Source organism: Trichechus manatus, unplaced genomic scaffold, assembly GCF_000243295.1.
Source record: "Trichechus manatus latirostris isolate Lorelei unplaced genomic scaffold, TriManLat1.0 scaffold00164, whole genome shotgun sequence".
NCBI classification, from domain to species: domain Eukaryota; kingdom Metazoa; phylum Chordata; class Mammalia; order Sirenia; family Trichechidae; genus Trichechus; species Trichechus manatus.
The window spans coordinates 2,337,129-2,363,491 of NW_004444100.1; the positions used below are offsets into that span (position 1 = coordinate 2,337,129).

A 26,363-nucleotide genomic window follows, 5' to 3' on the forward strand; every position below is an offset into this window, starting at 1 on the left:
TACCCTGGAAATCAAGGAGGTGCCACGGAAGAAGGAGGAAAACCAAAAGAAATTGGTGTCACTAAAGGAGGCAGTGGATACTGCCAAGAGGATTTACTGATAGAGACGTCAGTATCTTTGGTTTCAGTGAGGGTGAAAGTTAGAAGTGGTGGATTGAAGAGGGTATGGAAACAGACAGGAAATGTTGACAGCTTCTCCAAGTTCAACTATGCAGGACAACACAGAGGTATGTGGGATTAAAGATTTGCTTGGTTGGTTTTAAACAGGAGAGATGTAAGCTTGTTTAAACGTTCTTAGGAGAAAAAGCCAAAGGACAAGGAAAAGTTGATACAGAGCAGAGTGGGGATGGTTGACCAGGCAAAATCCTTGAGAAAGCAAAAAAAAAATTGAGATCAGGAACACAGATAAACCCATTGCCTTCGATTCCAACTCATAGCGACCCTATAGGACAAAGTAGAACTGTCCCATAGGGTTTCCAAGCAATGGCTGGTGGATTCAACTGCTGACCTTTTGGTTAGCAGCCAAGCTCTTAATCACTGCGCCATCTGGGTTCCAAGAACACAGATAGAGGGATTGCTTGTAAACGGAACGGTTCCCGCTAAAGAGAAGAAGGAAGGGGGAGGGTGGCTGTTGGACAAGTCAAAGCTCGCGTTTCGGTCTGGTGGCATGGGGTCTGTTTTCTCTGCGAAGTAGGATGCAAAGTCATCTGATAACAATGAGGGAGTTAGTGTCAGTTAGAGGTTGAGACTAGAGAAATTTTTAAAATAATTACGAAAGATAAAGTAACAGAGAACCGCGGACCCCTAGCCAAGGCTTCAATTAAATTGGAGAATATTGATTTAGTACAGCACTAATCTTCGCAGTAGTGCCACAGAAGGGCAATATGCAATACAACGGAGCATTGTGACAAGTCGTAGAACTTAAAATTTAAACTGAGTAGGAAAAGAAAGGAAGAAGGGGGCTGATAGGAAGAAATTAACGAGGACATGGGTGGTCTGCATGAGGACAACGAAAAGCTGTGGGGGAAGGTTTGTGTCAGCAAGTCGATTTCATGATTTTGACTTCAGAATGGAGCACTTGCTCGAGGACAAGGTATTGCCTCCAAATGGCAATTTCTCGGTTATTACGAAGCTAAGTCGTCTGGGCATGTGACACGTTGACTGATGATCCCCGAGTTCCAGCCATCTAGACCGCCCCGCGCCACGGCAGCGGAGAGGCGCGTGCGCGCTGTGCACGGGAGCCCGCCGCGCCTGCGCACGGCGTAGCCGTCGCCCCTTCTTCCTTTCCGCTCTCCTCCGGCGCGGAACTGAATGGGCTTCGGCGACGGCGTCTACTGCGAGGTGTTGGCGGTTACTCAGTGACCCGAGCACAGGTGACACGCCCTTCCTCAGCCAGAAACCCTCCGCCTGCGCCCGCGCGGGAGGAGCGGGGCCTGTGACGGGAGCGGCGATCCCAGCGGCCCCGGTCTCTTTCCCTGGCGGCGGCGGTGGCTTCTTCTGTGGGACAATATGTTCAAGAGAATGGCCGAATTTGGGCCTGACTCCGGCGGGAGAGTGAAGGTCAGTGCCGGACTGCGACTTCCTTCCGGGAGTGCCGCTCACGCCCCGGCCCCTCCCAGCGCGACGCGGGCCGGTTTCTCTTTCGCGCCTTCTCTCCTCGGGTTTGAACTGTGATTTAAAGGCGGACGGTGAGTCAGAGGCCGACTTCACCGCGTCACTATCCCCCCCTTCCCCGCCAAAAAATAAATATAACCAGTGATGACCTGGACGTCGTGGCAGAGGAAGCAGGCCAATTAGAGGGCTGGGGAATCTTGGCTTGGTGGTCATCGGCAAACGGGATGCCCCTGCCTGGCTGTGAAGATAGTTACAGTAGTAGCAAATACTCGATAAGAGCTTACCGTGTGCCCAAGACAGGCTGAACACCACCCGATGCTGATTTAATCCTGACCACAACAGTATAAAGTCAGTATCAACCGCAGTATTTACAAGTGCCAAAACCGAGGGGTAGAAAAGTTAGGAAACTTGCCCGAGTTTATGGTGTTCACAAAGCTACGGCGAGGTTATTGATCAAGGCATGTTAAGAAACTAACACTGTGTCTGGCGCGTACAGAACATTCAGTAAACGTTAACTTCTGTTTTTGGTGAAGGTTAGTATATAGCCTAGCATGTGACGCTTCTCTTGCGCTTCCCCACAGACCTTGGCATGTTAACTAATTTTTAAGTTGGGACCAACTGGTTCTGATTTTTATTATTGTGAAAGGAAAATTATTCAAAAAGAAATCACCCATTATTGCACCAATCTAGTTAATCTGCAATTCTGATTTTTCTTTAAGAGTCCTTACCCATGTCACATTTTTACATACACAGCTGTCTTATGAAGTGTTTTAATATCACATGTAAAGTAGGAATTCTAAAATTTAAAAAAAACTGGTGAAATTTAATGGAATGGGAAGGAGATGCAGGTAAAATCTCTTAGAAACTATAAATACATGCATTTATGGTAAGATTTTGGACTGATGGGAACTACTACAGAACAAAGGGTTAAAACAGATTTTTGAGGGAGAAGTTACCGAATTTTCTCTGCTTGTAATTATGTTAGTTTCTAAAAGTTTGTAAATTTAAGTCCGAAATGACTTCACTTTAACCCTGCAGTCCTCAAATGCTTTTCCACCAACATTGGGTGTGAGTTAGCCCTGTAAAGCTTGAAAATTACAGATTCATTTCTCCTCCTTCCTGATTGTTATGTGCTCTTTCAGGCATATTTTTCCAGGTTAGATAAATTTCATCTAGGTGAGCCCTTTTTACCATTAACAAACTGCAAATTCTTAGCAATACCATAGCAGCTGTGGAAGCTTATGCACATACCACATCAGTGCTCCTTGTACTTCAGTCAGGCCTAGAACCTGAGGTCCCATCTATGGTTGCCCCAAAAGTTTCATCAGTAGCGCATACTATGATTATTTAAGTTCTTGTACAGTTTGCCTTTTTCTGAAGTAACCTTAGGCTAATAGGTATTAGATTTAGTTGTTGATTATCTAGCCACAGTTAAAAGTGTTTCCATTTTATTCACTATTTTTCCTCATTTCATATTGTTGATTACATTGGCACAGCCTTTTTTGTGTGTGGTACAACTTGTTTTTTGTCCTTCAGATACATTCCTACTGTTGAACAATTTGTCCCAGATTCATGCGCAACATTCTGTATTTTCACTTGAAATTTCTTATCTCTCTTCATTTCCATCATAATCTGTCAACACAGCCTTTATGCTTGTTAGAAGTGATGAGAAACATGTCGAACGTACATTTAAGAACTGAGCATGGAATGGAGCAAGCATGTTTACCAAACTTCAGTCATGTAAGGGCCATTTTACCATTTTTGCCATATCTCACTCCAATTGTAATATTAACATTTTTATTTAAATCAGTTCAATTTTAAAAACACCTTACGCATTAAGATTTTTAAATTTTGGGTTTTATTTGCTATTTGTAGTTTTTTCTTAATACTGATAAAGTATTAAAATAAAAACCATTTGCCTTTATTCTACCTGATAACATCCTCACACAAACTGCCTTTGGTGTTCCTGCAGTGTTTCGGTAAACGTTTAATAACCCATTGCCTTCCAGTAGATTCTGGCTCATAGTGACCCTATAGGACAGGGTAGAACTGCCCCATAAGGTTTCCAAGGAGTGGCTAATGGATTCAAACTGCTGACCTTTTGGTTAGCAGCTGAGCTCTTAACCACTGTGCCACCAGGGCTCCAAACACTCAATAGGATGATTAAAGAGGAGGCGATTGACTAAATTTCCACAAACTACTGACATAACCAGCTGGTGATGGCAGTCAACGTTGGCAATTTTTTTCCAAAGGCTAGCTTTAAAGTTTGTAAGGAACAGACCTTTGTGCTTCTTTTTACAAAATCCTCAAAGTGCTTTACATGGGTAATTTAAAAAGACATCTTCAAAATGGGAAATTTTAATTAATCTAGTGTTATTTGTATTAACATGAAATAAGAACGAGTGACTGAGATTTATTTTATAGCCAAACTCCAGGTTGTTAGACTGCTGGTGTAATCCATTACTTAATCCATTACTTCAGAGCTCTCATGCTGTGTATTTGGGTAATGGCACGATATTTATTGTCTTTTATTTTTCTTAGGGGGTTACTATTGTTAAACCAATAGTTTATGGTAATGTTGCTCGATACTTTGGAAAGAAAAGAGAGGAAGATGGACATACCCATCAGTGGACAGTATATGTAAAACCGTATAGAAATGAGGTAGGCATTTTTTTCCTATGATTTTTCAAAGCTATAATTTATTTTGCTTGAAGAAAGATTATAATATTGTTTTATAGTAACTTTCTGATTAAAGATTGACCCATTGTAGAAATTTTGCAAAAAAAGTTGAATGAATTTTTTTAGTCTTAAATTTCACTAGTATTTTTAATAATTTTTTTCCTTCTAAGCTGTGAATGTGTGTGTGTGTGTGTGTGTGTGTGTGTGTGTGTGTGTGTGTGTGTGTGTTGGGAGCATACTGTATATAGACTCTTGAATCTTAGTTGTCCCACTTAACAATTTAAGTGATCATGTCATTAAAAAATTATTTAAGTGTTAGGACAACTAGGAATCCTTATGGGAAAAAAATTAAATTGGATCCTTGCCTGTAACAGGATAAATTGCAAATGATCAAATATTTAAATGAAAGAAATAAAACCATAACATTATTAGGAGAAACCATAGAATTTTTTAAATCTCTGACTAAAAGAGGGCTGTTTTTCTGACACAAAACTTAGAAGCCATAAGAGAATAGGTAAATTCAACTACATAAAAATAAAAACCACTATAAACAATTCAAATGCAAATGGTAAAAGAGGCAAACATTTGTATCTCATACCCTTTGTCCCAGGAGTTCCCTTATAAGAATTGATCTGCATGTATCCTTGCACTATAACATATGTGCAGTGTTGTTTATTGCCACCTTGTTGGTAAAAGCAAATTAGAAACAACCTAAAACCATCAGTCAAGGACTGGTTAATAACTATAGGACATCCTTATGGTGTATTAGTATGCAGCTGTCAAAAAGTGAGGATACTTTTCGTGCACATATATGAACCAACCAAAAAAACCCAAACCCGTTGCCGATGAGTTGATTGTGACCCTATAAGACAGAATAGAACCGCCTCATAGGGTTTCCAAGGAGCAGCTGGTAGATTCAAAGTGTCAGCCTTTTTTGATTAGCAGTCGTAGCTCTTAACCACTGCGCTACCAGGGCCACATATATGAAGCAGCTCCAAAATACATTACTACATTTAAAAAGTGGAATAGAGTGTATAGTTTGCTAATGTTTATGTCAGTGTGGAGAGGAAAGAATATTTTTATGTGCATAAAATATTTCTGGAAGAATATAGGTGCCTTGTCTATCTGCCTCATCTATTCCTTATACCTTAAATTTTACTGATAACTAATTACTCTCAATTTCCCAAAGGAACACTCTTAAACCTCTTCCCTCATTCCTTTCCACCCACTCCATTACTATTAATCCTTTAGGCCTTAGTTCAAATGTCATTTTCTTTGAAACTATTCTTGACCTCCAAAGACTTAATTAGGTGTCCTTCATGTATACTTGTACTTAATGCCCTCATAACACATATTATATTGTGTTGTAAGTGCTTATTTTCTTGTCTGTCCCCATTCCACAGTGAGCTTCTTGAGGGTAAGGCCCTATTTATTTTCCATTATAGACTTAGCATCTGGTACAGCATATTGTACACACTAGTCACTCCAAGTTTTGTAGAAGATATGAATGGAAGTGTTACTAAAAGAGTCTTCAAAGATGCTTAGGAAAATCTGCCTCAAAAAATGCTCACAAATAATGTGACAAAAGTAAGATATTAAGATATCTTTATAATATGATCCTGATTTTATTTTTTAAAAACTAAATTAAATACATGTAGATACAAGTTACAAAAGGACAAATATTGTATAATCCTACTTACACGAAATAGACAAATGTATAGAGACCAAAGATTATTAGTGGTTACCAGGGCTGGGAGAGAAAGGGAAGGGGGAGCCATTGCTTAGGGGGCACCAAGTTTCTGTTAAGGATGATGGAAAAATTTGGAAACAGATAGTGATGACGGTTGCACAACATTTTGAATTTAATGTCATTATATGTGTGAAAAATGTTGAAATTGTTAATGTTTTATACTTATTTTTACCACAATTAAAAAAAAATCAAAATTGACTTAGAGTATTGTCTGTAGAAGTATATAAAAAGATTTGCAAAACAAATTAGAGGCATATGTATTGCTCTGTACTGTGTACTAATGCATAATTAATGAAAGAATTCAACACAGACTTCCTTTGTTTTTTTTTAAAAAAAAAAAAAACTTCCCAGGTATAATTCATGTTTTTTAGAAAATTAGATTTCATAAAATTTGAAGGGAAATGTATTTTATAAAATTAGGTTCATATACACAGTGTATTTCTTTCTTAGATTTTATATGTAGATGGAAGAATAATTAATTTCATTAATTATATTTTAGGATATGTCAGCATATGTGAAGAAAATCCAGTTTAAATTACACGAAAGCTATGGCAATCCTTTAAGAGGTACAGCACAGTTTTTTTTAATTTTTTTAATTCATAATATACAAATTTAAAAGGAGCTAGGAAACAAAAGTAAATCAGTAATTTACAATTTATTTTTTTTTTCTTCAGTTGTTACTAAGCCTCCATATGAAATTACTGAAACGGGATGGGGTGAATTTGAAATAATCATCAAAATATTTTTCATTGACCCTAATGAAAGACCTGTGAGTAACATTATTCTTACAAATGTAAAATAGTTTTTAGCAATTGTGAAAATGTAACAATATTTAGTGAATAGCTGGTTATGTGTTGATATTTCCATTTAGATGTACTTTATGTAAGCTTATTTCATGGTATTTTTAAAAAATTTCTCATTCAAAAATTTATACACATACTGTTTTGTGACATTGGTTGCGATCCCTGCAATGTGACAGCACACTCCCCCTTTCTACCCAGGGTTCCCTGTGTCCATTCATCCAGTTCCTTTCCCTTCCTGCCTTTGATTTTGGATGGGAGTTGCCCATTTGGCCTCATATATTTGATTGAACTAAGAAGCACATTCCTCACTTGTGTTATTTTTTGTTTTATAGGCCTGTCTAATCTTTGTCTGAAAAGTGGCCTTCGGTAATGGTTTCAGTTCTGAGTTAGCTGAGTGTCTGGGGGCCATAGTCTCGGGGGTTCCTCCAGTCTCTATACATGGAATTTCTTTGTTTTTATTTTTTTATTGTACTTTAGATGAAGGTTTACAGAGCAAACTAGCTTCTCGTTAAACAATTAATACACATATTGTTTTGTGACATTGGTTGCCAACCCCACGACATATCAACACTCTCCCCTTCTCAACCTTAGGTTCCCCATTATCAGCTTTCCTGTCACCTTCTGCTTTCTTGTCCTTGCCCCTGGGCTGGTGTGCCCATTTAGTCTCGTTTTGTTTTATGGGCCTGCCTGATCTTTGCCTGAGGGGTGAAACTCAGGAGTGACTTCATTACTGAGCTAAAAAGGTGTCTGGGGGCCATACTCTCTGGGTTTGTCCAGTCTCTGTCAGACTAGTAAGTCTGGTCTTTGTTTTTTATTTTTTGAGTTAGAATTTTGTTCTACCTTTTTCTCCAGCTGTGTGCGGGACCTTCTGTTGTGATCCCTGTCAGAGCAGTCAGTGGTAGCCGGGCACCATCTAGTTGTACTGGACTCAGCCTGGTGGAAGCTGTGGTAGTTGTGGTCCATTAGTCCTTTGGAGTAATCTTTCCCTTGTGTCCTTGGTTTCTTCATTCTCCTTGCTCCCAGATGAGGTGAGACCAGTGGAGTATCTTAGATGACCGCTCACAAGCTTTTAAGATGCCAAACGGTACTCACCAAACTAGAATGTAGAACATTTTCTTTATAAACTATGCTATGCCAGTTGAGCTAGATGTTCTCCAAGACCATGGTCCCCACGGACCTCAGCCCAGTAATTTGGTCCCCCAGGGAGTTTGGATGTGTCTGTGGAGCTTTCATGACTTTGCCTTCATCAATCTGTACATGGAATTTCTCTACATGAGTTAAGATTTTCCATTTTTAAGTGAAGTGCCTTTCAAAATCCCTTCCCCCCTTTTTTGAAGTATGGAAATAAGATATCATGTGAAAATTTTTAGAAAAAAGCCGTGAAAATTACCTGCTTATTACAGCAAAAAAGTTTAAAATTCATTAGTATCATTTGGGTATTATAAATAAGCAAGTTGAGTCTATATGCTGTCTGAAATGGGAATATTCATTTTTTAATAATAAAGTGTCATAGAAAGTCTTTTTTGCTTTTTCAAGCTGCTGTCAGTACTAGCAGCTTTACTTTGTCGTCTTATGAATTATTTCTAACCACTGACTTTTTCGTCTTTTTATCTCTTATGAGATTATTGCTTGATAATGCCAAAAATCCTTCAAAGATTTTGCTTTTATAACTCAGTAACTTTGTGAGGCTGATAATACCTTCATTTGTAGATGAGAATGCTAAGGCTCAGAGGTCAAGTCACATGCTCAAGAACATTTAGTTAATTGTGGAGGAGCTAGTTTTTGACTCAGGTATTTGCAGTCAGAACTCATACTTTTTCCAGTACTCTTTCTTTTGACTAAAACCACCAAGCCTTTTTTTATGTATAGGGTCACAACTCAATTATGACTCATTCCACATTAGTGTGGCCAAGTTTAACTCCAACCTTAGGTCTTTCTCATTTATCCCCATTAGTTCTCATTTTGTTAGATTCAGCTCTTTCCTTTAGCATCAAACATTTATATTGTAATTATCAGATTATATAGTTTTCACTCTGCATAAGTGCTTTTAAAGCATTTGAGTTAACGATCATCTGGGCCAGTGGTTCAGAAAACTAGTTCCTAACTGGCTATATCAAAAATACCTGAGGTGCTTTTAAAAAAATTCAAATTCCTAGACCCGACTCCCTGGAGAGTTTAATTCAGTTGTTTTATTATAGGGCCAATACCCCGAGTGATTTCAGTGCACAGATTTGGTATCCACTGATGTAGGCCGTACTCTCACATAGGAATTCCTTTAGGCAATCTTCCTAATGAGCATCTAGTTTGGGCTTGAATATCTCCAGTATGGAGGATATTCAGTTCTGTCTTTAAGTGAAGCATCCTGTACGGGTGTGAGGTAGTTTTAGTTTTCAAAGCTCTACTTAATGATGAGCTTCCTTAAACTTTTTAACTGATAACTGTTCAGTACGTTGGTTTTCACTTGAATAGACATCCCTAGCTCATTTAAATATTTTTCATGTCAAAGGGTTTCCAGATTCCCTATCATTCGTGTTGCCTTCTGGAATATGCTCGCAGACATTATATCCTATTTGGCAAGAAATTACTAAATACCCACTATTTTCAAGATATTGTTCAAGGAATTGTGAAGAATACAAACATGAGATACTGCTTTTCTTCAGTGAGACTAATCTATTAGAAAAAACACAGAATTTAGCAGACGTTGAGATGGAGAAAGAAGGAGAAGCCAATAATGTTACGAGAGCAGAAACTCTTTTTAACTTGATAAGATTTCTTTGGGTTCATTTTTATTTTAAGAATGTGCTGCCTTACCTTTCTGTCTGCTCATCTGTCACCACCCGTCATTGGAAAATACATCTCTGAAGGAAATCATATCCTGTAACCTCATTATAAGGGAGCTCTCAAAGTCCATTCTTGGAAAGGTAAAGTAATATAGTCTAATGTACTTCAGCAATGATTTATTTTCTAGGTTCACATATAGATCTACATAGATCTGAATATGTTCCTTAAAAAGCATTTTAGAGTTACAAATAGTTAATATAATTACCGTTTTTCAATAGTTAGCTCTTACAGAATATACTTCATATGAAGATTTTATTTAAAATATAAAAGACAGATACAGGCAGATTGTGATTTACTACATTTAGTCCATAACCTGCTGGCGAATCGGTTCTGACTCATAGCGACCCTATGTACCACAGAACGAAACACTGCCCGGTCCTGTGCCATCCTGACGATCATTGCTGTGCTCGAGCCCATTTTTGCAGCCACTGTTTATCAGTCCATCTCGTCTAAGGTCTTCCTCTTTTTTGCTGACCCCCTACTTTACCAAGCACGATGTCCTTCTCCAGGAACTGATCCCTCCTGAAAACATGTCCAAAGTACGTGAGATGAAGTCTCACCATCCTTACTTCCAAGGAGCACTCTGGCTGTATTTCTTCCAAGACAGACTTGTTCGTTCTTCTGGCAGTACCTGGTATATTCAGTATTCTTCACTAACACTGTAATTCAAAGGCATCAATTATTCTTCAGTTTTCCTTATTCATTGTCCAGTTTTCACATGCATAAGAGGCGATTAAAAATTCCATGGCTTGGATCAGATGCACCTTAGTCCTGAAAGTAACATCTTTGCTTTTTAACACTTTAAAGAGGTCTTTTGCAGCAGATTTGCTCAATGCAGTGTGTCATTTGATTTCCTAACTGCTGCTTCTATGGGTGTTAATTGTGGATCCAAGTAAAATGAAATCCTTGACAACGTCAGTCTTTTCTCCGTTTATCACGATGTAGCTTATTGGTCCAATTATGAGGATTTTTGTTTTCTGTATGTTGAGGTGTAATCCATACTGAAGGATGTAGTCTTTGATCTTCATCAGTAAGTGCTTCAAGTTCTCTTAACTTTCAGCAAGCAAGGCTCTGTCATCTGCATATTACAGGTTGTCAATGAGTCTTACTCCAGTCCTGATATTGAGTTCTCTTCATATAGTCCAGCTTCTCGGATTATTTTCTCAGCATACAGACTGAATAAGTATGATGAAAAGATACAACCCTAAAGCACACCTTTTTTGATTTTAAACCACACAATATCCCTTTGCTCTGTTTGAATGACTACCTCTTGATCTATGTACAGGTTCTGCATGAGCACAGTTAAGTGTTCTGGAGTTCCCATTCTTCGCAGTGTTATCCATAATTTGTTATGATCCACACAGCTGAATGCCTTTGCATAGTCAATAAAACACAGGTAAACATCTTTGTGGTATTCTCTTTCAGCCAGGATCCATCTGACATCAGCAATGATAATTCCTGTTTCCACGTTCTCTTCTGAATCCAGCTTGAATTTCTGGCAGTTCCCTGTTGATATACTGCTGTAGCCACTTTTGAATGATCTTCAGCAAAATTTTACTTGCATGTGTGTCTTAGGCTGGGTTCTCTAGAGAAGCAAAACCAGTAAAGCGTATAAATATGTATATAGAGAGATTTATATCAAGGAAACAGCTCACGTGATTGTAGAGGCTAGAACATTACAAGTCCATGGATCAGGGTAGAGGCCTCTCCCAGTTCATGCAGCTGCAGAATGTGGCGAACCCAAGATTGGCAGGTCAGAGAGCAGGGCTTCCACTCACAGGCTGTGCAGGTTGACAAATTCCAAGATCGGGAGGCAAGACTGCAAGGTTTTCCCTGATTCATGTAGCTGCAGCGGGTAGCAAACCCAAGATCAGCAGGTTGGGGTGCAGAACTCTTGCTCACAGGCTGTGAAGATCGATGAATCCCAAGATTGACAGGTAAGCTGCTAGCTCAAGTCCCAAGAACTGAAGGTGAGACAACAAGAGGCAGCTTTTGGGTCCGGAACAAGCGAAAAACCTTGGCAAGGTGAGCAGGAAGGAAATAACTGGTGGAGGGGGGAGAGATGAAGGCTGAGGGGGTGGTGAGCTGCCACAGGCCCCACCCCCGCTAGTACCACTCAGCAGATTCCATCATGGATGATCACGTATCAGATTTGAAGAGGGAAGTGATCACAACATTATACAACTGCCAAAACACTGAGAATCATGGCCTAGCCAAGTTGACATACAGTCTTAACCGTCACAGTGTGATATTAATGATATTGTTTGATAATATCCACATTCTCTTGGATCGCCTTTCTTTGGAATGGGCACAGATAGGGCTCTCATCCAGTCAGTTGGCTAGGTAGCTGTCTTCCAGATTTCTTGGCACAAAGAAGTGAGCATCTTCAGCACAGCATCCTTTTGTTGAAACATCTCAGTTGGTATTCCGTCAGTTCCTGGAGCCTTGTTTTTCACCAGTACCTCCAGTGCAGCTTGGACTTCTTCTTTCATTACCATTGGTTCTTGATCATATGCTACCTCCTAAAACAGTTGAACGTCAACCAATTCTTTTTGGTACAGTGACTCTCTATTCCTCCCATCTGCTTTTGATGCTTCCTGTGTCATTTAAATTTTGCCCAAAGGATTGTTCAAAATTGCAACTCAAGGCTTGAAATTTTTCTTCAGTTCTTTCAGCTTGAGCAATGCCAAGTGTGTTCTTCCCTTTTGGTTTTCTAACTCTAGGCGTTTGCACATTTAATTATAGTATTTTACTGTCTTCTTGAGCTGCCCTTTGAAATCTTCTGTTCAGCTCTTTTACTTCACCATTTCTTCCATTAGCTTTAGCTACTTTGCATTCAAGAGCAAGTTTCAGAGTCTCTTGTGACATCTGTTTTGGTCTCTTCTTTCTTTACCGTTTTTTTAAGTATCTTCTGCTTTCTTCATGTATGATGTCCTCCCACAACTTGTCTGGTCTTCAGTCATTAGGGTTCAATGTGTCAAATCTATTCTTTTATTTATTTATTTAATTTATTCGTTCATTCATTTTGCTTTAAGTGGGAGTTTACAGTTCAAGTCAGTTTCTCATACAAAAATTGATACACACATTGCAACGTGACCCTAGTTGCTCTCCCTATCTGTGACAGCACACTCCTCCTTTCCACCCTGGATTTCCCGTGTCCATTCAACCAGCTCCTAACTCTCTCTGCCTGCTTATCTCGCCTCCAGAGAGGAGCCACCCGTTTAGTCTCATGTATCTACTTGAGCTAAGAAGCACACTCCTCACAAGTATCACTTTATGTCCCATAATTCAGTCTAATCTTTGTCTGAGGAGTTGGCTTCAGGAATGGTTTCAGCTCTGGGCCAACAAGAGAGCACAGGGGCCATGTCTTCCAGGGTCTCTCCAGTCTCAGTCAAACCATTAAGTCTGGTCTTTTTACTAGAAGTTGTGTTCTGCATCCCACTTTTCTCCTGCTTTGTCGGGGACTCTCTGTTGTGTTCCCTGTGAGGGGGGTCATTGGTGATAGCTGGGCACCATCAAGTTCTTCTGGTCTCAGGCTGGTGGAGTCTCTGGTTTATGTGGCCCTTTTTGTCTCTTGGGCTAATGTTTTCCTTGTGTCGTTGGTGTTCTTCATTCTCCTTTACTCCAGGTGGGTTGAGACCAATTGTTACATCTTAGATGGTCGCTCGCTGGCTTTAAAGACCCCAGACGCCACTCACCAAAGTGGGATGCAGAACATTTTATTAATAAACTTTGTTATGCCAGTTGACCTAGATGTCCCCTGAAACCATAGTCACCAGGCTCTTGCCCCTGCTACTCTGTCCCTCAAGGTGTTTGGTTGTATTCAGGAAACTTCTTAGCTTTGGTTTAGTCCAGTTGTGCTGACTTCCCCTGTAGTGTGTGTCATCCTTCCATTCACCTAAGAGATTTCTTGTCTACTGTCTAGTTAGTGAATAGCTCTTTCCCTCCCCCCCACCCTCATAACCATCAAAGAATGTTTTCTTCTGTGTTTAAACCTTTTCTTGAGTTGTTATAATAGTGGTCTTATACAATATTTGTCCTTTTGCGACTGACTAAATTCACTAAGCGTAATGTCTTCCAGATTCCTCCATGTTATGTTTCACGGATTCATTGTTGTTCTTTATTATTGCGTAGTATTCCATTGTGTGAATATACCATAATTTGTTTATCCATTCATCCGTTGATGGGCACCTAGGTTGTTTCCATCTTTCATCAAATCTCTTCTTGAGATGGTTTCCAAATTCAGGTGGAATATACTCAAGGTCATATTTTGGCTCTCGTGGACTACTTGTAATTTCTTCAGCTTCAACTTGAACTTGCATATGAGCAATTAATTGATGGTCTTTTTCTCAGTCAGCCCCTGACCTTATTGTGACTGATGATATTGAGCTTTTCCATTGTCTCTTTCCACAGATGTAGTCACTTTGATTCCTGTTTCCATCCGGTGAGGTCCACATGTATAGTAGCTGTTTATGTTGTTTAAAAAAGGTATTTGCATTGAAGAAATCATTGGTTTTGCAAAATGCTATCATGTGATCTCCGGCATCATTTCTGTCACCAAGGCCTTATTTTCCAACTACTGATCCTTCTTCTTTGTTTGCAATTTTTGCATTCCAATCACCAGTAATTATCAATGCATCTTGAGTGCGTGTTTGATCAATTTCAGACTGCAAAAGTTGGTAAAAATCTTCAGTTTCCTCATCTTTGGCATTAGTGGTTGGTGCATAAATTTGAATAATAGTTATATTAAGTGGTCTTCTTTGTAAGCATATTGATAGCCTATCACTGACAGCATTGTAGTTCAGGATAGATCTTGAAATGTCCTTTTTAACAATGAATGTGACTCCGTTCCTCTTCAATTTGTCATTCCCGGCCTAGTAGACCATATGATTGTCTGATTCAGAATGGTCAGTACCAGTCCATTCAGCTCGCTAATGCCTAGGATATTGATCTCTGCGTTCCATTTCATTTTTGACAACTTCCAATGTTCCTAGATTCATACTACATACATTCCACGTTCTGATTATTAATGGATGTTTGCAGCTGTTTCTTCTCATTTTGAGTTGTGCCACATCAGCAAATGGAGGTCCCGAATGCTTGACTCCATCCGCGTCATTAAGGTCGACTCTACTTTGAGGAGGCAGCTCTTCCCCAGTCGTATTTTGAGTGCCTTCTGACCTGAGGGGCTTGTCTTCTGGCCCTGTATCAGACAGTGTTCTGCTGCTATTCATAAGGTTTTTACTGGCTGATTTTTTTTAGAAATAGACTGCCAGGTCCTTCTTCCTGCTCTTAGTCTGGAAGCTCTACTGAAACTTGTCCACCAAGGGTGACCTTACTGGTATTTGAAATACAGGTGGCAAAGCTTCCAGTGTCACAGCAACATGCAAGCCACCATAGTACACTAAACTGACAGATGTGCAGTGGGCCTGTGTAACCTAGTATGTCATAAATCATTTTAAATGGAATGCTTGTTTCTAAAAGCAATATGCTAGATTGAGTTTTCATTCCTAGAAATATCTCTGTGGCAAGTATAAGCCATTTTCATTGCTTTTCAAAGACCTTGAAATACTTAAAATTAGGGACATCTGCCTTGAAGACTTTCATTGCCTACATCTGCATGAATGCCTCTGGAAGTCTGAAAAGTAAATTTTAGGGAACGACAGTTGCATGTTGCAATTTTAAAATTTTTCTTAGATATGCACATGGTTTAAAAAATTTTTTTTTCAATGAAAAATGAAAACATCTCTTTCCGTTATTTCCAGCCCGTCCCCAAGAAAACCACTTTTTTAAGATACTGTTTTCAGTTCCTCTGGAAATTACTCCAATACCTCATATATTTAATTCCCTAATTTTGAATTTCTCAACTTAAGATAGTGTCTGTCAACTCCCAATGGTAACAGATGGCTCTTTTTCTTTTTCTTTCTTGATTTCATTTTTCATTTTGCTGGAAGAATTTTTTTCAGACAAGATGCCTGAAAAATAAACTTTCTGAATCATTGCCTGTCTGAAAATGTCTTTATTTTGCCCTCATACTTGATGAATTGTTTAGGTGTAAAATTCTCAGTTGCAAAGGGGGCTATGCTGCCTTGTATATGAGTGGTGGGAGAAGAAGGAATAGTCAATAGGCCCAGCTGCCCCACAGCCTTCTTGGTGTTGATAACTTGCCAGCTCTGAGCTTGGAGCCTCTCTGGGTCTCCACTGGGATTGCTGGCTACCATCTCTGATGCAGTTTTCAGGTTACGGTTTTCTCTGTTATGGTTTAGCCATCATTGTAATTTCATCTGCTGTCTGGTCCAAAAATTTGTCAAATTATCTCCTTTAAATATGGAATACATACCATATTCTTTCATTTTCAGATTGTCTATTTTTACTGTTATTTCTGTGGAATTCCTTTCTCCCTTTGCCATATTCTTAATGTAGCATCTTGAACCTGGAAGATGTCCTTAATATAGGATCCTTCCTCTGGCTTAGCCATGCCCAGGGATTGTGTTTGCAGGGAATCAGTGGTGCCTGTTCAAATTGTTCATATCTCATTCAGTTAAAAGAATTTTTAGATTTTCTGACTTCTTTAGGAGGGTACCCTTTTTTCCTATTTCATGAGTGTTTTTGAAGAATAGCCTTTCCTTATACAAGTAGTCCCCAACTTACGATGGGGTTCCATTCTGATGACTCTGTCATTAAGTCGGTCCTGATGTAAGTCGAATACCTCTTTTTTTTCCTAGTTTTCATTATTGATGCCTTGTATTATCAATATCTTTATAAATTTGATCTTTATTTATCCTTGGGGGTTGGAAACATTACGTATAAACTTACAGATATATTTTAATACATATGTGCATACATAAAACAATACAAAAATCATAAAAATTTACCCCAACAATGAAGAAGAGGTAGACAACATTGGCATTTTGCTATTCGCGGTAATAACTCCACACATGGAAGGTTGTGGATCATCTGGATTATCCCTGGGAATGGGAGTGGCGTTTCTAGTCAGAAAATTAGTGAGAGTTGTTTTTTCTTTATGTATTTCGTGGTAACAGCTCACTGCTCCCTGAATCTGCATATCAACTTTAGCAGAGTCATCAGTGTCTGGGTCCATGTTTTCAAGCAACTGAAGCCGTTGATTTCATTGAGAAAAAACGTTAGCTAATCCTTTCACTGTAAAATTTTTTGACAGCTTCTTCCTCTTCATCATTATTTCTTTCTTCTTCAACATTTCTTTCCTCTTCAAAATCCATTAAGTTCTGATCAGTCAGTTCCCCTTCTTTGTGCTCTGTGAGGTGTTCCACACTGGCAACATCAAGTTCTAAGTTCAGTATTCTTGCCATATGGATGATTTTTCCACCAATCTCTTCCATCATATTATCCTGATCAAATGCTTGGAGCATGTTCACGTAACTCAGCAATCTTTTTCATATCTCTTGCATGCATTTTCTCATAACTTCCTCCCAGGAAGATGCAGTGTTCTGGATACACTGAAGAATATTATAATTCTTCCAGAAATCGTGTAATGTTACCATACGTCCGTCTGGTGCAGCTATTGGCTGAGCAGCCATAGTCCATAGGTGGTATGCCTTGAAGGTGGAGATTGCATCTTGATCCATAGGCTGAATCACAGCTGCCATGTTGGGAGGTAGATACACCACTTTCACATCTTGACTTAGATCATTTACATCAGGAGGATGTCCAGTGGCATTATCAAGTAATGGCTGTAGGGCACATGTGCAATTCAATTGTCGTATGTCTTTAGAGTTGAACATTACCCAACTTTTTATCTGTTATGGCTGCTGACACTGACTTCGCTGTAGACCAGACCATAGCCTGCTATACTGCAGTGTTTTGAACAGTACATCATAACATCGAACATCTGTGAGGGAACATCTGAGAATAGTAACATCAGTGAATGATGCACTGTAACATTGCATGTAGTACATATTACTGAATGACACAGTGTACAAAAAAACAGACAGTGGTAAGTGCAGTTGGTCATAACTCAAATATGTTGTAATTGGGGGATTTTAACTCTTTGGGAAAATTCTTTGAGACTTCTAAATTGGTTTCTACAACTTCCTTCTGAATGCTGATAGTCTGCCAAGTCCTTTTTTTTTCTTTTTTTTTTTTTTACTAAAATAATCACACATTATTATGCTACAAAGCTCTTCCTTTCTTGTCTTCCTACATCTGTTTTTAAGTATTTTGAAGACATGTTGCTTTTGCCAGAGGGAATTATCACTGACCAACTTTTTATTTGTTTATTACATGTCACTTATGTAATAATCTTATAGATCATCAAAGAGATTATCTTGCCCTCATTGTGATTTTTGAAAGTCTTAAATCTTTTTTCCCCACAGTAAATTTGTAAACTTTAATCTTAAGAACAACTGTTAAAATTAATCTGATTATAACTTGTGTAAGTAAAGGAATTCATGCGATTCATTAGTGATTTCCTAGTTTAATTTCCATAGCTGTATCTTGTGTAATTTTTACATAGAATCACTCTCTAAAGAAGCTTGAACAGTTTCTGACTTACCCTGTATCTTCAAAACATTCATGTTAAGTAGATGTGGATGGATGGTGGTTTCTAATAGAAAAAAAAAAAAGTAAAAGAGTTTGGGTGATTTGCCTCAGGGAGTTGCAGTTGAAACATGATTCTGCATTTGATGTTTACCATGAGATGCCTCATGATGATGATGAAAACTATTGTACAGACGTGACGTGTTTTTGTTTCACAGGTAACCCTGTATCATTTATTAAAGCTGTTTCAATCAGACACCAATGCAATGCTGGGAAAAAAGACAGTGGTTTCAGAGTTTTATGATGAAATGGTAAGGCGATTTTATAATGAGAGTTTTAAAAGCATTTTAAGTTGAAGAACTTTGACGTTATTGAGCCCTTTTCCATTCTATCCCATTAGATATTTCAAGACCCAACAGCAATGATGCAACAATTATTAACAACATCTCGTCAGCTTACATTAGGCGCCTATAAGCATGAAACAGAATGTAAGTGCCATATATTCATAATTAATCCTGAAAAATAGTGTATTCTGTAAGGGTGAAAGGAATGTATAATTAGTGCCTATTAAACATTTTTTTAAATATTATAGGTAAATTTTACAGAAGTTAAAAAACAAAAGTATGTAACACTGTAGAATATGGAAGAAAGATGTTTTAAATTGTTCCCAAAGTAGGCCTACTTTCAAAAAGGTGAAAGGCAGGCTCTCACATTCTCTGAAAAACTGGTTTGTCTGTTTTATCCCCTAATTACATTTAAGCATAGCCTTTCATTAGTCTTGCTTAACCTATCATTCAATCATTTTCTGTTTACTAGTCTTTGCTAGCAAAATCTGTGTGAAGAACCTTGCAGAACATAATTATACTTTTGTATGCTGTAAACTAGTTTATTTTTATCTATGTCGTTTAACAACAGTTTCAGATTAATGCTGTGGTGGTGGTAATACCCGAATGCCACATTGATCTACAGTCATGGTACATCTTACCTCTGAGTTGACAGTCTCAGAATCTTCTACACACCACTTTATGCAGCTACTGACACTCATTTGGAGTTGGCACTTGAGATGAAAGCTATTTGCTATCTCTATGTTAATACTTATCTCACTATTCATTCATTCATTCTTTTAATTCTCTGTTCATTTACAGTATATATTGAGCACCAGTTATATGGCAGACGTTGTTCCAAGTCCTGGGGATAGGAGCAGTGTCCAAAACAGATAAGAAGCCCTATCCTCATGGAACTTACATGCTAGTGAGAGAAAGGCAGCTAATTAGTAAATAAATAGATAAAGTATAAGATATGATTGGGTGCTATGGAGAAAAATAAAGACGGGACCTTGAGAGTATGGCCCCCAGACACCCTTTTAGCTCAGTAATGAAGTCACTCCTGAGGTTCACCCTTCAGCCAACTATTAGACAGGCCCATGAAACAAAATGAGACTAAATGGGCCCACCAGCCCATGGGCAAGGATGAGAAAGCAGGAGGGGACAGGAAAGTTGGTAATAGGGAACCCATGGTTAAGAAAGGAGAGTGTTGGCATGTCGTTGGGTTGGTAACCAATGTCACAAAACAATGTGTATACTAACTGTTTAATGAGAAGCTAGTATGTTCTGTAAACCTTCATCTAAAGTACAATAATAAAAAAAAAAAAAAAGGAGAGGTGCCTTTGGTGGAAGGATATGGTTGGAATTTTAAATATTGTCAGAGAATGCTTCCTGAGATTATATCATTTGCGCAAAGACCTAAAGGAGTAAGGGAGTGAGCCACGTAGCTATCTGAGGAAACAATGTCCCATGTAGAGAGTGCAGCAAGGGCAAAAGCTCTGAGGCTTCACTATCTGGCATATCTGAGGAACAGCAAGGAGGCCAGTGTGACTGGAGTGGAGTGAATAACAGGATGAGGAGTAGAAAATGAGGCCAGAGAAGTTAATAGGGGACCACCAGGTCATGTAGCAGCTTGTGGTTAACTGTGAGGACTTTAGATTATTAAACTGAATGAGATAGGAAATCACTGGTGGGTTTTAAGCAGAGGAGTGTGACATTATCAGACTAACATTTCAATCCAGATATGATAGAATCATGGCTTGGACCAGAGTGGTAATGGAGGTGGTGAGAAGGGGTCACATTCTGGGTCTATTTTGAAGGTAGGTACAATAGGATTTGCCGATGGTTTCAGTAATGGAATGTGAGAGAGAGATGAGCAAAGGATGACTCTTAAGGTTTTGCACCTGAGGAACTAAATAAAGCCGTTGTATTTTATACAGTGGAGAAGTCTTGGGGGAGCAGGTTTATGGGGAAAGGTTAGGAGTGCAATTTTGGACATGTTAGAGGTAGGATGCCTGTAAGACATGTAAGTGGAGATGTTGAGAAGGGAGGTGCATCTAAAAGTCTGGTATTCAAGGAGAGGTCTAGACTGAAGATACAAATTTGGAAGTTAATAGTGTATAGATGGAATTGTAAGTTGTGGGACTGAGTTGTATTATTGAATGAGTGAAGATAGAAAAGAGGTCCAAGGACTGAGCCTTGAGTATGCCATCATTTAGAGATCAAGGTGACCAGCAAAGGAGATTGTGAAAGAACAGTGAATATGGGGCAAGAAAAACCAGGATATAATGCCTTGAAAGCCAAGTGAAAAATCTCAGTTTAAGTAAAGATGGTTAAGTGTTTTTTTAAAAAAATTTAACTTATTTTTTTAAAAATTAGAGAAATGAATATCTACAACTGTGCTTTAATAGTCCTCAGCAGCAGTTAACCGAATGTCCACAAGATGGCCAAGGATGCCCTTTATCACCACTCTTATTCAACATTTTGCTGGAGGTCCTAGCCAGAGCATTTAGGCTAGAAAAAGAAATAAAGGGCATCCAGATTGGTAAGGAAGAAGTAAAAGTATCTCTATTTGCAAACGATATTATCTTATACACAGAAAAGCCCAAAGAATCCACAAGAAAACTACTGGAACTAATAGAAAATTTCAGCAAAGTATCAGGATACAAGATAAATGTACAAAAATCAGTTGGATTCCTCTACACCAACAGGGAGACCTTCAAAGAGGAAATCACCAATCAATAGCATTAACAATAGCCCCCAAGAAGATAAAATACTTAGGAATAAATCTAACAAGAGATGTAGAAGACCTATACAAAGAAAACTACAATACACTACTGCAAGAAACCAAAACAGACCTATATAAGTGGAAAAACATACCTTGCTCATAGATAAAGACTCAACATTGTGAAAATGTCACTTCTTCCCAAAGCAATCCACAGATACAATGCAATTCCAATCCAAATTCCAATGGCATTTTTTAAGGAGATGGAGAAACAAATCACCAACTTTATATGAAAAGGGAAGAGGCCCTGGATAAGTCAAGCGTTACTGAAGAAGAACAAAGTCAGAGGCCTCACACCACCTAATTTTAGAACCTATTATGCTGCCACGGTAGTCAGAACAGCTTGGTACTGGTACAACAACAGATACATAGACCAGTAGAGCAGAATTGAGAATCTAGGTATAAATTTATCCACCTATGAACAGCTGGTATTTGACAAAGGCCCAAAGTCCATTAAATGGGGAAAAGACAGTCTGTTTAACAAATGGTGTTGGCAGAGCTGGATATCCATCTGCAAAAAACTGAAACAAGACCCATACCTCACACCATGCACAAAAACTAACTCAAAATGGGTCAAAGACCTAAGTATAAATTCTAAAACGATAAAGGTCATGGAAGAAAAAATAGGGACAATGCTAGGAGCCCTAATACATGGCATAAACAGAGTACAAACCATAAGTAACAATGCACAAACACCAGAAGAGAAATTAGATAACTGGGAGCTCCTAAAAATCAAAGACTTATACTCATCAAAAGACTTCACCAAAAGAGTAAAAAGACAGCCTACAGACTAGGAGAAAATTTTTGACTGCGACAAATCCGATCAGTGTCTACTCTCTAAAATCTACAAGATACTGCAAAACCTCAACAACAAAAAGACAAATAACCCAATTAAAAAATGGGCAAAGGATACGAACAGGCACTTCACCAAAGAAGACATTCAGGCAGCTACCAGATACGTGAGAAAATGCTCACGATTATTAGCCATTAGAGAAATGCAGATCAGAACTACAGTGAGACGTCATCTCACCCCAACAAGGCTAGCATTAATCCAAAAAACACAAAATAATAAATGCTGGAGAGGTTGTGGAGAGACTGGAACACTTATACACTGTTGATGGAAATGTAAAATGGTACAACCACTTTGGAAATCGATTTGGCAGTTCCTTAAAAAGCTAGAAATAGGAGTACCATATGATCCAGCAATCCCACTCCTTGGAATATATCCTAGAGAAATAAGAGCTGTCACACGAATAGATATATGCACACCCATGTTCATTGCAGCACTGTTCACAATAGCAAAAAGATGGAAACAACCTAAGTGCCCATCAACAGATGAATGGATGAATGAATATAATAGTCACATAATGGAATACTACGCAAAGATAAAGAATAATGATGAATCCGTGAAACATAACATGGATTAATCTGGAAGGCATTATGCTGAGTGTAATTAGTCAGTCTCAGAAAGACAGGTATTGTATAAGACCACTATTATAAGAACTCAAGAAAAGGATTAAACACAGAAGAAAACGTTCTTTGATGGTTACGAGGCTGGGAAGGGAGGGTGAGGGTTATTCACTAACTAGATAGTAGGCAAGAATTATCTTAGGTGAAGGGAAGGACAACACACACTACAGGGGTAGTCGGCACAGCTGGACTAAACCAAAGCTAAGAAGTTTCCTGAATACAGCCAAACACTTCGAGGGACAGAGTAGCAGGGGCAGGGTTCTGGTGACCGTTGTTTCTGGGATCATCTAGATCAGTTGGCATAACAAAGTTTATTAAGAAAATGTTCTGCATCCCACTTTGTTGAGTGGTGTCTGGGGTCTTAAAAGCTGGCGAGCGACCATCTAAGACATATCAATTAGTCCCAACTCACCTGGAGCAAAGGAGAATGAAGAACACCAAAGACACAAGGAAAATATTAGCCCAAGAGACAAAAAGGGTGACATAAACCAGAGACTCCATCAACCTGACACCAGAAGAACTGGATGGTGCCCGGCTACCACCAGTGACCGCCCTGACAGGGAACACAACAGAGAGTCCCTGACGGAGCAGGAGAAAAGTGGGATGCAGAACTCAAATTCTAGTAAAACGACCAGACTTAATGGTCTGACTGGGCCTGGAGGAACTCCAGAAGACATGGCCCCTGGACTCTCTGTTAGCCCAAAACTAAAAGCATTCCCAAAGCCAGCTTTTCAGACAAAGATTAGACGAGACTATAAGACATAAAATGATACTCGTGAAGAGTGTGCCTCTTAGCGCAAGTAGATTCATGAGACTAAATGGACAGCTCCTGCCCAGAGGCGAGATGAGAAGGCAGAGAAGGTCAGGAGCTGGGTGAATGGACATGGGAAATCCGGGGTGGAAAGGAGTGTGCTGTCACAGTATGGGGAGTGCAGCTAGGGTCACATAATAGTGTGTGTGTGAAGTTTTGTATGAGAAACTAACTTGAACGGTAAACTTTCCCTTAAAGCACAATAAAAAAAATAAAATGTCCACCAGACGGAAGTGTAGGATAAAAGTAGACATTTTTCTTTGTGAAGCATTATGCTTCACTATCCTAGTGGAATATTTAAATACATATATCCTAGTTGCAGTAATGACATTTTCTTGCGTAATTGGATAGTAGCCAGCTAGAATACTTTAAATATCATTTAATAGTCCTCTGTCATCATAATAATAGTTAATAATGGCTTTTTATAAGTACTCTGATTCATTTAAAATCTCAACAAATAATATCATGAGGTATTTGCTATCATAATTTTGCATATGAGGAAATGAGCATAGAGAGGTTAAGTAACTTAGTCAGGGTCTCACAGCTAATCAGTGATATAGCTGGAATTTAAACCTAGGCAGTTATTGCTCTTTTTTGAGAAAAAATATGGGTTTGTTTTGACAGTATGATTTTGGTTATATAAGTTTCACTTGTACATAAATTTAAGAATATTTAGTTATTTTTTCTATATTAGCTGAATGTCCCTTCAGTTGGTTTGCCCCCTTATTTTCAAATTAATATCTGTATGGAGAAAGACGAGGACATTGTCCTAAAATCTTACCTGTGAGTTAGTTGCCAGAATTTCAGTCTTAGTTGTAGAAAACATCTTAGATCTGTATGGGAATTCAGACTTTCTTACCCGTATGTTTAATGATACATATCTTAAGGTGTCCACATTTCATCATGGGAAGGTTTACCTAGATAAATATTTATTACTCTCTGAAATATCTTAGAGGTGTGAGAAAAGTGAAATAATTTAGTAAAAGTATTTGCTTTCCTTAGTTGCAGAACTTGAAGTGAAAACCAGAGAAAAATTAGAAGCTGCCAAGAAAAAAACAAGCTTTGAAATTGCAGAGCTTAAAGAGAGATTAAAAGCAAGTCGTGAAACTATAAATTGTTTAAAAAATGAAATCAGGAAACTCGAAGAAGATGATCAGACAAAAGAGATATGAACAGTTCTGACGAGAACTCAGTAATAAGCTGGACTGAAAAAAAGGTGGGCATTAATGGTGAAATGGACTTAATGCAAATGCTATTATGTTTCTGAGAGGAACTGTATATATAGTTGTTGACCATGGATATCCCAGCAATGAGTCAAAGTATTTGTCCTATTCAAGCAGTCTTTAATGTGAAACATATGTGTGTAATATGAATGGATGCTGTATAGGCATTTTGCCAACCCATTTTAGGGTAATCCTATGATGTTAAGTACAGTTTTGAAAATTTTTTTTATTACATTGTATTTGTAGCTTATCCTTGTGACAGACATCAAAATTTTATTTCAAGTATAACTTGTACAACTTTTGTACTTCTCCAGTAGCTAAAATTAGTGCTAAAATTGATGTGTATATTTCTTAAAGTTCTTACTTGCCCCCTTCCTGCTTGTTTTGCATATGATGTGCCCAGTAAGTGCTTAATAAATGTAGTCTATAGATCCTGTTTCTGCCTCTTGATGTTTCTCTTCCTCTTTGAAGACTTCCTGAAGCTCCCTCTTTACTGTTAACGTATCTCCATAGTATTGTCACCACACATCTCTTATTGGCACTCATTGTAGAATACAGAAGCTCTTTGATGGCAAAGATCACATCTTAGGAATTGTACTGACTAACTACCACAGGGCCCTTATTCTTCATACAGAAGAAGATTCAATCCCTCATGAATGTTCGAGAGACTCATAGGAGGTAACTGTGCATCAGCTTCACCTACCTCCCCTAATATCTCTACCTACTCCTTAGCCTCTCCTGGTCACATCCACATAGTGAGCCTTCTTCTAGTTTGAACATTCAGTAATACTTAATTTTTAAGGGCATGTTGGCTGAACCATCTTTGGCAACCTAAAAACAATAATAGGTTGGAAAGTATGTAAACATGTAGCATTAATGTAAATTACACAACTCCTATAAAGTGGCAACTATGCCTAATGCAGGGATTCTGTGTTCTCACTACAGTGGAAACTGCCCACTGTAGCACTTTACAATACTTTTTATCTTATCTGCCCTGGTTGATTGGTTACTTTTTACTTGATTGCTTTTTTTTTTTAAGTTGTGGTATTAGTAAACATGGAAGTCAAGCAAAGTTCTCTGGTCTGAAATTTCTATCAGGGGTCCTACGGTAGAGTGGCACTTCTAGCTGTGCCAGGCATCATCCAGCTTTCCTCCATCTGTTAGCTCAATGCCAGCCAGGCCTATTAGGATGAGATTCCCCACAGTATAGGGTGGGGTCTGGGGATTGATCAGACAAAAACACTGATCGGGGGGGAAAGTCCTATTCCACTTGAGGAGCCCTGACATGAGAGATCATTGCTTCATTCTTTTAGTCAGATTAGACCCCAAGAATGCTTTGGCTCATAAAACTGAAGTCCATGGAGGTCGGTCTGGCTTCATGCATAGGATTTAAAATATGCCATCATGGCTTAATCTTTCTGTCAGCTCTTATTTCTTTTGTTAGCTTTAATCTTGGTAGGATCTCCCCATGAAGTTGCAGAGAAGGTCCATGGTAGTCCCATGATTGCTTGGACCTCACAGCCGGCAATCAGAAAATAACGTATCTTATGG

The 26,363-nt window shown here is 38.7% G+C and overlaps 1 protein-coding gene across 6 annotated transcripts; it reads left to right on the plus strand.

Moving 5' to 3' along the window:
- Positions 1-1,246: 1,246 nt before the first annotated feature.
- YEATS4 (YEATS domain containing 4) lies at positions 1,247-26,096 on the plus strand. 6 transcript variants are annotated; one of them, XM_023740806.1, is made up of 8 exons: positions 1,385-1,559; positions 3,258-3,353; positions 4,155-4,274; positions 6,542-6,608; positions 6,717-6,811; positions 18,419-18,511; positions 18,601-18,688; positions 24,592-26,091. In XM_023740806.1, exons 1-8 carry the CDS (start codon positions 1,509-1,511, stop codon positions 24,759-24,761), a joined length of 780 nt encoding a protein of 259 aa, XP_023596574.1. In that variant the 5' UTR covers positions 1,385-1,508; the 3' UTR covers positions 24,762-26,091. The 6 variants fall into 6 exon arrangements, with proteins under 6 accessions (XP_004386490.1, XP_023596574.1, XP_023596576.1 ...); XM_023740807.1 differs by having other exon boundaries at positions 1,551-1,687; positions 24,592-26,088; XM_004386433.3 differs by lacking the exon at positions 3,258-3,353 and having other exon boundaries at positions 1,247-1,559; positions 24,592-25,319.
- The last annotated feature ends 267 nt before the right edge of the window (positions 26,097-26,363 follow it).

Excerpts from the sequence above, each read along its gene's own strand:
- YEATS4 (XM_023740806.1), top strand. The coding sequence starts at position 1,509 with ATGTTCAAGAGAATGGCCGAATTTGGGCCTGACTCCGGCGGGAGAGTG. Across the intron at positions 18,512-18,600 it reads CAGAGTTTTATGATGAAATG|ATATTTCAAGACCCAACAGC; the intron begins GTAAGGCGATTT and ends CTATCCCATTAG. Across the intron at positions 18,689-24,591 it reads CTATAAGCATGAAACAGAAT|TTGCAGAACTTGAAGTGAAA; the intron begins GTAAGTGCCATA and ends TGCTTTCCTTAG.